The 12,801-nt window shown below is 37.7% G+C and overlaps 1 protein-coding gene across 1 annotated transcript in view; it reads left to right on the forward strand.

Moving 5' to 3' along the window:
- Positions 1–1,678: 1,678 nt before the first annotated feature.
- The window catches only part of LOC139719643 (nuclear receptor subfamily 2 group E member 1-like), a 40,294-nt gene continuing 29,171 nt past the window's right edge, over positions 1,679–12,801 (forward strand). Inside the window, exon 1 of the mRNA XM_071631049.1 lies at positions 1,679–2,251. Within this exon, the coding sequence (XP_071487150.1) occupies positions 2,143–2,251 (109 nt within the window). The 5' untranslated portion in view covers positions 1,679–2,142. The remainder of the gene's footprint in view (positions 2,252–12,801) is intronic.

Below are 12,801 nucleotides of genomic sequence, written 5' to 3' on the forward strand. Positions count from 1 at the left end.
ATTATGCAGTATGTGTGTGTGTATCATGATGCAGTTTGTATATGTGCATATGTGTATTATTGTGATTGCGTTGTAGACACATTTTGTGTCAATATTCTCCATACCTATCATGCAAATAACAAGACATATAATCATAGAACATCATATCATCATTATGATCGTAACTAATGTGCATGAAAACTTCACTTTATTGACAAGTATTCGACAGGGTTTGTCTTCATTTCGGGATTTGCTTTTCGGAGAGTCCTTGCTTCTTTTACCACGTTATTTTCTTCTCGTAGCATCTCAGTACAAAATTGCAAATTATTCTTTGTTTTGTTTATCCGGTATTTTCGTACTTGTTATAGCAACATGAGGTTCATATCTTGCACATCGTTATTTTGTAATTTGTTATTTGTAATTCAGGCCCGCTTCTATCTGCTTGTGTAAGCCCTATTAGGTTTTTGATTTTGTTCTGTTTTGCATTTGATTTAATGTCAATGTTTTCCTTCAAGTCAAGTAATGAGAACTTACGAAAATTCATAATTATGAACATGGTACGTAATGCAAGTAATGTGGGAAGACGTTGATTCAAAGTATCTGCTAAGAGTTAGCAGTCGTTTGGGAATTTTGTTCTTTCAGACATTTAGTTGGCATCGGGTACCAATAACCATTAAAAGGTAGCTTTATTGTCCTTAGTATGGATTCCGGGTTTGTTTTTTTTTCGTTACATCCTGATTGTAAATATTGTTTTATGTGCACTGAAGAAGAATAACGATGCAATAGAGGAGTAAGCAAAATTGTAACTTGCGTTTTTCCAGACAGCTTAGCGAGCTATATGCTCTTTTTTATAGTCATCTCCTACAAGTCCAGCTAGGATTCAAAATGCATCTAAATGGCAAATTCTCCTTTTTATTTAGACAAGGTTAACACAACATATACATAAACGCCCCAAACGAGGTGAAGAAAGGAATCAGTCAATCCATGCGATCGATGATCTTAGATGAATGTCAAACATTGCATTACGCCGACGTAATATAGACGGCACAGGCGTAGGTGAAGTCTCGCGCTCCCTATGCGACACTCCGCCAGTCAGGTGGAGCGAGTGAGAACCGCAAGTCTGCTCAGTGTATCTGACTGGTGGCGGATCTAACTACAACACGTACGTCGGTTCGGACGGTGAATGCTCCACATCCCCCCACCAAGGTGCGAATAGCACAAATTGTGGCGTGTGCGTCGCATTGCTACAGTCTGGTAGAGTCTTGCTCCTCCTCCGTGCGCCCTCGCTAATAGCAACCCAATCGTCCCCGGTGGACTTAAGTGTCAGTTCGCTCAAGCGCAGCGGTTCAAGTGCGAGGGAGGTGGGGCTTGCGAGCATACTAAGGATCTAGAGGGTGAGAGAGAGAGAGTCAACGAAAGAGGAAAGAGAGAGGGAGATAGAGGGTGGAGGAAAAAGAACTTCGTTAGAAATCCCCTCACCGTACAGAAGCCTGAGTGGGGTCGGTCACTCATTCCCAACGACTGACTCTAGCACATCTGGATAAACTTCAGGTGCGCTGGCACGGTGCGGCAATAAGGTCTGAGAGCGAGAGGTGAATCTTGACTGCGAGCCTGGCGGCGAGCTGCCCCCGATGAACACGGCGTGACTTGATGACAGTGGAATCACATCGGGACGCCGCCTCACCTATCAAAGCACCACACTCCTGCCTGTCAAGTTTCCCAGACGCGGGACATATAAGTTGCCACGGGCATTCGTCTCTTCCCTGGAGAATCCAAAGAAGCTATGTAGCCGGTATCATCCCCCCTTCTCCTCCAGCGTCAGTTCGCCTGAAGTTCAAATTTGCCCGCTAACTTTGCCTCTTTGTGGGAGAGGCTGGCCTTCTTCACCTGAAACACTACTCTTCATGTCCAGTGAGCAAATCACGATCCATTGTAGCATTGTTCACGGAAACATTAGTTTTCTCCTGTTGCATGCTTCGTTTCAATAAAAACGAGAGAGAAATCCTGATTGCTATCAAAGTATAGAAAGTTGTATTGAACAAGTACACTAAAGTTGTAAAGCAGAACTTTCTTCGCGCAAAGCAGACGTCGGTGCCGATTTTCAATCTCCTGCAATCTTTTGAGGAAGAAAAAAAGTTTGTGGCCTTCTGGCTGTTTAACTTGATGAGAGGTGACTTCGAAATCACGACATTGGCCGCCGGTGCCGCTTCGAGCTCGAAGACGAGACCGAAGATGAACAGCAACAAGACGAGCACGACCACCAACACGTCGAGTACGTATTTTGCCACTTATTCTCCTCCTAGCCTTTAAAGAGATAGAATTAAAAGATGACACCTGTTGCATGAATACTCATTAATCGTTTATTGTTGATTCGTTGGATGATATTTGTTGATTATCACTTGATCATTCAATTCAATAAACTCTTTTCCCTTCTCCTGATCACTATTTTCTGAATTTAACCCTTGTCTCTGTATAGAATGCTGACATTATCTTAAATTCATGATATACATTTTTGCAATCACAAGTTTTTTGTTGGATTTTTTTTTAAATTGACTCTTTGACCAAAAGTGATCCTCCATGTGTTTTGTCTTATTTACTGTGTTTTTCTGGATTTTACTTTAGATAATTCTGACAATATCATCTGACTAAAGAAAACGTTTTCGGAGACCTTTCATTGTCATAAATATCGATGTATTGCTTGTTGCTCGGCTCAGCGCATTTTTGCCTTCTTGCATTTCATTCTTACATCCGTATACGGATGTATAACAGAATTGACCTATTAATCATTCAGGTCATGATAGTGTCTCCATGTCATTACCTACAGAGATTGTGACAAGAATCGTATTTCGCCGATATCCCACCTCATAAATAAGTCACGCACATCAATGTACCCCTTCAGTACTTTGGCTGATGAGAAATAACGAACAAAATACGATTCACAGAATATGAATACTACATCCCACTTGCATTTATCAAATCCATTGTTTCTATGACAACTTTTATTGAAAGTTTCTTTTTTATTTTTGCGATATCTATCTTATCATTAATAATTAGTGATAAGATCAAGATCTACTTATTAGGTCTTAATTTTGTCACATAATTGTAATATCTACTAAATCATGCACGGGAGATTTTCGAAATGAAAGTGTAGATTTGTTTTACACTCGTTCAACCAGATGACGAAAAATATTCACCCAGAAGGTTAACCAATCGAATCAACTCTGGTTTAGATTTTAAAATGGATTTTACACTTCTTCATTTGTCATAACATCCTCTTCCACGTGATATTTCTCCAGTTTCTCCATTCATTCATGAATTTCAACAAATACTTTGGTATGCAATGACATAATTCAATCGATAGGCTAAATACACCTGTACACATCAGTCATTATTCCTGCTTTATGATTGCTTGCTGTGCTCTAATACTTTTCAATTAAGTGATAAAGGCTTTTGATGAATACAGATTCAGAAATAGAGAGAGAATACTTACAACATGTCTTTTGAACCAAAAAGTTTCCATGGTTATCGATCTTGCTATACTTATGATTCTGGGCTATTATTATGTAAAGTATCAATTTTAACGATACACTGAAGTATGCCGTTTGATAAGGAGTTTACACCTGACTGACACGCCTAAAATACCAATGATTTGTATTCAAAGTAAGTCAACAGCAACATTAAATATTTGTCTTTATCTAAACATTTCGTAGTTATATTATATAACAAAGTTTTTAGTTAATAAAGAATAGGACTGAACATGGAAATGTGACTTCTACATCCGACGCGGAGTTCAATTGTGTTTTAGCGTATTAGTCGTTTGAATCAGCACAGTTGTGTATAACTTGTAAATATACATCTGAAAATCGGTGGGTCTTTTTTTTTTTGCAGCTTCAATAATGTCTAACAATCAGGATTAGGAACGACTGCTCATACGAAAATCCCCATGGAATGAAAATCCCTTATAGCCACTTCATTCTAACATAACGCCCGCATTAATTTATTGTACACGTAATTTTTTAATGCCTTGTCCAGGACAAATGTGCCGATGCCAAACAGTGATGTCTGTTCCTCTTCGCAATATGCTTGAAGCCATTTATGTTTGAAAAATAAATTGCGTCAGAAGCAGAAGCCAAACAAAACAAAACAAAGATTCCTGAATATTCCACATCGATCGTGATATATGTTGTCTGCAGAATATTCCAGCAAATTCGAAGTTTTTAAGAATGTTGCCCAGACAAAGTGACCTGGGCCACTTCCTCACCGTCGACATACGGAACGGCGCACAGCCGGTGACATTAGAGACACAGCCGGTCATTAATTTCATGCGTTAGTCCTGCTGCATTGACAGATTGGTGTGCTAAACAAAAACGACGATCAACTGGTGTTTTGGCTTCAGTTGATATCAAACGACAATCATAGCGATTATGGCTCTGTGACAGACATCAAATCCGTGTATGAGTTTGAGACGTACCGTGTTTGAGATATTCTACGCTTTAAAATACACTTCTAACAACAGCAACAGCAAAGTCCTCCAGCCTGATTTCAGAGAAAATGCGTCTTGTTTATACACATGCTGAATTTGACACCTTCTTTTCGTAAAGAAAATTCAAATGATACAATATGTACTGCATGCTAGAAAACATTTCATTTAACGTAAGGTAAACTTTAAATTGACTTGAATTGAATTGAATTCTGCTGATAATAAATCTGCTTTGTACAATGCAAACTGTACTGAACTATGTCCCCTTCTTGCAAAAAGAAAAAAAAATTATCAGCCATAATTATCCTGATCCAAGAGCACCACGAATTTAGGTATAACTCCCAGTGTTCATTCCTTTGCTATCATATCGCACAAAAGCGCCCATTAATATTAAACCAGATAATCCTCACTGTATCTTACGTACCCAACAGTCTGTTGCAGTCACTCTAGATATCTTCTAAATTCTCAAGATGTCAATGTGGGTTTTGACGTCACAATGATACGTTTTGGGGTGAAATTATACCTCATGAGTTAAACATTCATTCACATGGAAATTCTATTTTGTTTCATTAAATTGTGCATTGCTTTTTATGTTTCTTTTTACAATGAATACGGTCAGATTCACTCAGTAACATTCATAGGGGGTGCCGATGTAATTTTCGGGAACATTCATTGGATCTCTCTCTCTCTCTCTCTCTCTCTCTTAAAAACAGCAGCAACAACAAAAATATTCGTTATTTATAGGAGGAAAAGGAGTGATCGATGTTTATTATACAAATAGTCAGATAATGGAATAAAGCAAAATCGTGCCACGCAGTATCAAAATTGTTCTTTAAATTGAGTTTAGAGATCATTCACTACCATAGGAAGGAAATATGAATTTTGTAAATAAAAAAGAAAACACATCCCAAAGGAAGGATTTGTTTCAAGTAACCACAAATGCATGTTCAAAAATACAAATGTACGTATACACTATAGTATCAAGAAATGTTCAATTATTGATTGAAGTCGGATACTTATAACTGAAGAATCTGTAAAACTCTGATACGTTTCATGCATTTAGATGCATTCGGAAGTCAGATACACATTTGAAAGTAAAGAGCATCGTCTAGAGACGAAAAGGATTCTCTCTCGAGCAGGCAATTAATTTTCGTCATACTCAAAAGTATCTTCTATCATCTGAATTCCTGAATCTTTTCACAGGTTTACGTGCCAAAGGCCATGCACAGCGCGTGCGTGTAATGTCGGTCTTTTTTTTTCTTTTCTTTTTTTTTTTTGGGGGGGGGGGGGGCGGGTTCTTTTCTTGCCTTGAAAGCAGTCATGAATAATTGTGAAAATGAAATAGGAGCAGCGTGTTGCTTGAATAAAGACAGCCACTTGCTGTCCAATTCACAAAGGAGTCCATCACCAATTATGTACGAGATCTCTTCGCGTGAAAAGAACTGCCAATGAAACTGAAATAAAACAAGAATTAGTTTGTAGAAAATTTAGTAATGCATGCCTTGGGCCATATCTGTGAAATAGCAATTCGCGCACTTTTACGATGACTATGTCTGAAAGCATAGCTTGGAATAAAGCTGAGCTGCTAATTTGGGCAAAAGATGATCAGCTTTACTGACGGACGAATGAAGCCAGCCGAGAAGTTGGTTTACCCAAGTCTAACGTATCACGTGCGTGTGTAGAAGCAAGCCGTGACGTTTACCTTAGCATGCTGAATAAAACGTGATTTCACTGACTTTACGCTGAAGAAAGAAATCCAGCAATGTCCTTTGTTAAGTTGCGGAGTCCGGCCAATGATTTTTACTCGTATATCGTGATGCGCAAACTCTTAAACCTTCGCCAAATAGATTGAGATCGCAGTGAAAATCTTTCAAATGCTCGTGAGGTTCGGGTTTTGGTTTAAAAGTTTCGGGAGATGACTCAGTAAGTGTGCATAAAGATTTAGGAATTTATCTTTTCGTGAAGTTCGGGTTTAGGTTTAAAAGTTTTGGGAGATAACTCAGTTAGCGTGCATAAAAGATATAGGAATGTTTTTTTTTTTCTTTTATTCGTCTCCTGATGGATTCTTGAAAGCATCACTGTACAAGAGGGAGAGACTTTTCCCTAGAACGCTAATGCCTAATTTGATATTCATAAAAAAGAGGCATTTACATTATTTTCATTCAAATCGAATTTTTCATAACATTAGATAATGGCCCTTTCATTTACAACTGTTTTTTTTTTGGGGGGGGGGCACAAGGACTTTTTCAAAACGGGTGGAATTTTGGGGTCTTTAGATTATCAAACCAAATTTACTGTTGGAGAGAAGAAACAATCGCACAGATTTTTAAAGACTGATTTTTGAAAATGTATGGGCGGAGCTGGTGGAAGACGAACCATATGAGATATACTAGGCCTGAAATGAATATATTTTTGTTATGTTTTGTCAACATAATAGATACATATATTTGTTAAGTAATTCGTTGTCTACGCGTTGGTCAAATAATATGATAAATACTACAACAGAATTCCAGATATGATCATGCTATCGATACCAAGAGTTTATTTTAAAAACATACACATTTTCAAAATCTGAAAACGAAAGATATGAAATCATAAAAAAAAAATGGGGGAAGAGAGATTCTACAGTAAGTTTCTTAAACAAACATTTCGAACATATCTGACTTTGGTATACAAGGTCAGATTATTTTCATTAAAAAAAATGAAATTATGTTAAATTTCAAATTTAAATTTGATGTGATTTTGAATCAATATTTGTGTGATCTTTAAAAACTATTGATACATCATGATACATTTCTGCTGCTATGTGATATATATATATATATATATATATATATATATATATAACATAGCAGCGTATAACAATACATTGCGTATTGTTATATCGTCTTTATCACTTCAGCCAATTTTCATGACAACGTATTTGTAACTCCAAGGTTCCACAATTATATTTTTCTCAATTTACTTTGTTTTGATTATGCAATTTTATTCTCTGTTACCAAAGAAAGTGAAATGTTTATGTTCTTTTCGAAGAATGAAATAAAGTTTGAATTGAATTGAATTGAATATATATATATATATATATATATATATATATATATTTGCTTTCTTCAAGTTTGAAGAGGGTGTAGAGTCTCTGTCAGGGATTCTGATTAAGAAGACCTAATATTTTTGAGGGAAATAAACAATGAAACTAAAAGCTATTCCCTTAACACACTCAGCCGGCACGACCATCTGGCTGCGACGCGAGAGGTTCTTTGGTGTAATAAACTAAGATGATAGAATAAGACCTTTTTTTTTGTTACATATTATGTTCTATAGGACGTGTACACTGTATTCGAGAGTGTCCGTTGATGCTTTCTGTATGAGAGAGTGCGAGGAAATCAGACTTAAAAAACTCAGAAGTTGTATACCGAAGTATTTTTCTTGGAGAAGGTCACTGTCATGATTTTTCTTGATTGTTGACCATCACACACACACACACACACACACACACAAAATGTGGCAGCCCAGTTACAAGGTCGAAGCACTTCCAACGAAGAATACATTAAATTGCAAGACTTTCACAACTCTTATGTGTCTCATACACCTAAAGAGCTTAAAGGTTAAAGCCCAAACATACTTCTCAGAAGGACTCGAAATTCATCGGCCATCATTTATGAATCTGCTTGTAATACATGAAACTCGTCTGGCTGACACGATTTGCCAGGATGATGTTTTGGAGTATTTCGAGATCAAAGGGGGTAAAATAATGTCGATGGTATGCATACGACATTTATTCCTGAAGCGCCCTCCCCATTCAAAAGCGGGTAGGTAGAACGTTAGGTGATGGCCGATTGAGCAGTGTCAACCGTGTTTTCTAACAAATTAACTTATCGCTATTAGATAAAAAATAAAACTAATAACAAAAATATGCATAGCAGCCACTATCAAGTGTGCTCTGAGAATGCAGTTCCTCCATCGAACCTCCTTTTGTTAATAATTTGCATTTTCGTCGTTCACCAGCTGAAAACGCTCATGTTATTGCGATATTATTTCACCGATTTTCTAACGCACCATATATATGCATTTTAGAGCAAAAATAGACAGTTCTGCAGGCACATAGCGATGAGGACGATGCTTTCGCTTTAAAGGTACAGTTTAACTTTGGGAGCAGTGATTAAAAAAAAAACGTTCGAGATGTCACATTTAATGCATAATTATGTGTAGGTCAATTGTATCACAAAACATCCTGCCATGTAAACATTTTTGCAATGAAGCCGAAAATATAAGAAGATATCACTTTTTCTCTCAATAAAACATAACTGTATAGACGGCTTAGCCTAGCCTACATTTTTGTTATTGTAAAAAGTATTGTGAACATTTTATATATTCAACAGTATTTAAAATTCAGTATACTGATTCGAATTTTTACATTGGTTGTTTCTATCCCTAACTCACATTTTAGAACAATTTTGAAGCACTATAAAGCTGGGTTCTTGTTCATCATCTGCGAATGGAAAATTACGCCTTTAACAGATGAGACAATGGTCCTCATTTTGATATAGTTTAGTATAGTATAGTATAGTTTACATCAATTTAAGAACACTTCGACGCAAACTGGCACCGGTATCATAAATGTTAACGCCCTACTTTTACTTTCTGCTCAATTGCTGTCTTCTGCCAATCTGCATTGTGCCATAAAGTATACAAAGTCTTACGGAAGCATTCTCAGACGAAGACACTACGTGTGATTTAATTGTTGTAAGTTCCCAGTGATGGCGTTTTAGCTCTCGAGTTTGATTGCCACAGTTTGAGATTCATCTTCATTTCCCGACAAAGATTGCGTGACAGTGTTCAGAAGTACGTTTTCATTTCGTTCTATATACAAAACCAGGGGCTTTGTCGTAAACCTCTATTCATTCACACTTCGGATGCTTTATCTATGACTTATTATAGTTTTAGGTAGGAGAGCACAAAGACAATGACACTTTTCTTAAAAGAGTCTTCAATGACCTGACTATTGTGATGTGTTTTGAATTCATTGTTTACACTATCAGAAATCCATTTATTTTACGTCTATTCTGAATCATGGGTTCGAAGTGTTTTCAAAGTTTTGGAATCGGTCACCCCTGTTATTTCCAGGAGACAAGTTATCAAAAGTTGTTAAAACTACGTCAGACATGGATGACATGTGATAATGTTGGACCCTTGGGCGGAAGTTCGGATAAGTGGCATACCACACTTCATGTTGAATCATTTGTTCCTTCTCGTTAGTAATTTCAGACACTTTTTTTTTTCAGTGTCGCCATGAGGCACTGTTTATCTACATTAGCAAACAGACAATTATTGCGCGCACACACACTTGCGCATTCAAAATGATATATACACATACATAATATAACATGATTCATATTTGACCGAATATAGGCGTCACGTGACATTGTCGTTATAGTGCACGGTCGTGCAATAAAATCGTGAAATCTGATATTGATCGGCAGCACATGATCTGTCATTCAAATCAGTGCATTTCCACGCCCCATTTGAAATGAAATTGAAATAAAGAACTTGCACATTCTTTCTTCTTTTGTCGTAAATATAATAAAAGTACATATTCGATCATAAGCTATTATTGAATTGAATTGAATTGAATTCAATTGAATTCAATTTATTGCACATCTCTACAAAACCACAAAAATAGACATATATGTATAATATGTACAGAACATAACACGGAAATATACACAAAACAAAACACAAACAATACAAGGACAGTTATTGTAAAATATAAACACAGTAAAAAACAGTAAGAACTGCAGCAGATGTGAGGGAATGACAAAGGCCATTGGCCTGTCAAAGGTCAAACCCTTGATGGACTGCATCTTGCAGAAGTATTGAAAGATAGACAGATATAGTTTTGTTTAAAACGACTTCTTATGGTGGTCAATATAACAAACATATCTTGTGTCTGTGGTCTACGCTTAACATCATTTTCTGCACTACGCATTTCCAGTACCGGGCGGTGCTCAAGCACGATAATTCTGTTATTTTCCTCCTCTATTTTTACCATCATTATCTCCTCTCAATTCTTTTTTTCCTATTTTCCCTCCAGTGTTTACACGTCATCTCCTCTGACTTGTAGTGCAAGCATGTGTTTTGGTAGCTCGTTACACGCATCACTCGATAGAATTCAGTTTTCTGCTCAGTGGCTAGCGCACTAATCCAAAAAGCGTGTCTTTTGTAGGTCTTCGGCTAATTCTGTTAGCGCTGCACTCCATTACGGCACCACCTCTTATGCCTTCGCTAATCCTGCGACTTTCTAATGAAGTATACGGCTTTTACCCGATTCGGGATTCTTAATTACTAGTCTTTTCAAGCCCAGATAAACGCTTGTCAGTACATCCTACATCAAAAAGGATTCCTGCCCAAAGTCAGTGCCTGAAGACAGTGTTAGCATCCATTAATACGAGGCTCCTGCCCACCAATTCAAATGAGTTCTGATAACAAGAAAACGGGCTTACAATACAGTGGTAGCTTCTTTTTCACAGGCGATTTCAAGCCAACCCCTCCTATTTAATTACAATCCCCACGTCAACCCGGTTTCATTGTCACGGCTAATCCCCCAGCAATCCATAAGTCATTAGGCTTATGGGGATCCGTTTAACGAGGTGATAATAGCCGCGTCTTTCTGCTGCGGATAAACCCTGTTATAATTGGCCGCCGCTTTCCCGCAAATGTATCGATCTTTGCGTTGTGGGTGGACCGAACGGGGCGCTGTTTGAACGTATTCGCATTCCATCACGCACGCGCAATCTTATATCCGTAGATCCAGGCGTAAATATTCAAGATAAACAATTCACACACTACACAAATGTTTTTACGATGTGAGACCTCCAGTTGAAACCCCACCTGCTTTTAGGGATGTATTAATGAATCCCCATTGAGCACATTTTATGTTAGCCGAGCTGAAAAATCACACGCTTCACAGATGCAAATACCGGCTCTCTTTCTTTTAATCAGTTAGAATTGTTAACCTCTATGGGTCGCCGTCCTTTGTACATTGCTCATTTTTTTCTCTCTCTTTTTCTCTCTTTTTCAAGTTCGCTTAACCATCCTCCCCCTTCAAAGTCTATTGTAGGTTTGACGACTCTTACGCTGGCAGAAAATTCCCACATTGTTCTGGGTTCGTTGCACTTCGTTTACCTTCGGAGGACACTGAAAAGGAAAAAGAAAAACTGCTTCTGTACGGTTTCAATGACAATCTGGCTGTATTGTCACGGTTTTATACTTTTTCGCTATGAGAAGAAAAGATGAGAAAAGCTTGCGTTTTTAATGTAAAGACGTGAACATTTCCCATTTGATTGCAAAGTATTTTTCTTCTCAAAACGTAGTTTGTTGTGTTCCAATGACTTAGTCTGTTGATGAACCTTCATTTTATCCCCTACATTTGATCAAAGTCCCTGGATTTTTTTTCTGTCCTTGTAGTTCTGCTGAATGTCGTTAGTCCCGTTTCCGCCAAAATAAAACAAAGAGAATTTTTTGATTTCAGGTGTTAGCTCTCTCGATATTTGTGACATGACATATTATGGTCTTTATTCATCCTATAATATTATATCTGAATCTCATTACGCACGCTTATGGATTGCGATGCGTTTGACTTCAGTTCCCGCAGTCATAATACGGAAAGCCCTGAGGGAAACCTGAAAAGCCACCGGAAACCATCATAATCATGATTACCATCAATGGAAGAAAAAAAAACTCCATATCGTTTTCCTGGAAATGTCCCTTTTCATAACTGCCTGCTACACGTGTCTCGTAGCTATATTTATTCACAATTCAATTTCAAGCGAAACTTTGAAGTATATACTTTGTTAGTCCGTTTGAGCAGTGCATATACGTATAATACAACGATTAGATCTAAGATGGACACCATTTTGTGCAAGTGACCAACCAGTCCGGAAGACCCAATAATAGGTGATTGTATTGATCGGATTGAAAAATATAAAGAGCGGGAATTGCTCCATTATAGGCCTATTTGTGGTTTGTAGGCGTGTGTGTGTGTGTGTGTGTGTATGTGTGTGTGTGTGTACTGATTTCTTGTTCGATCCGATAATATAGATTCCTTGGCTGTTTAGCGTGTAGTGCTGGGATCATAGCACAGGTTGGACTATCATTTTTTTTTTTCACCAAAGACAGCGTTAGGGAATTATGTTAGTGCATGTTGTGAGCATTTCTTTTAACGGAACCCGCGTAACTGCTCCGCGTTAATTCTCCCGAGTGGAAGAAAGAGGTACTGTTATGGACATGTTTGGGTGGTAACGAAGACCATCCTATGCACACTGTAACGGAAAAGACCTGTTTAC

Source organism: Diadema antillarum, unplaced genomic scaffold, assembly GCF_040938485.1.
Source record: "Diadema antillarum isolate AM-2024a unplaced genomic scaffold, OU_Dant_1.0 scf00000112, whole genome shotgun sequence".
Classification (NCBI taxonomy): domain Eukaryota; kingdom Metazoa; phylum Echinodermata; class Echinoidea; order Diadematoida; family Diadematidae; genus Diadema; species Diadema antillarum.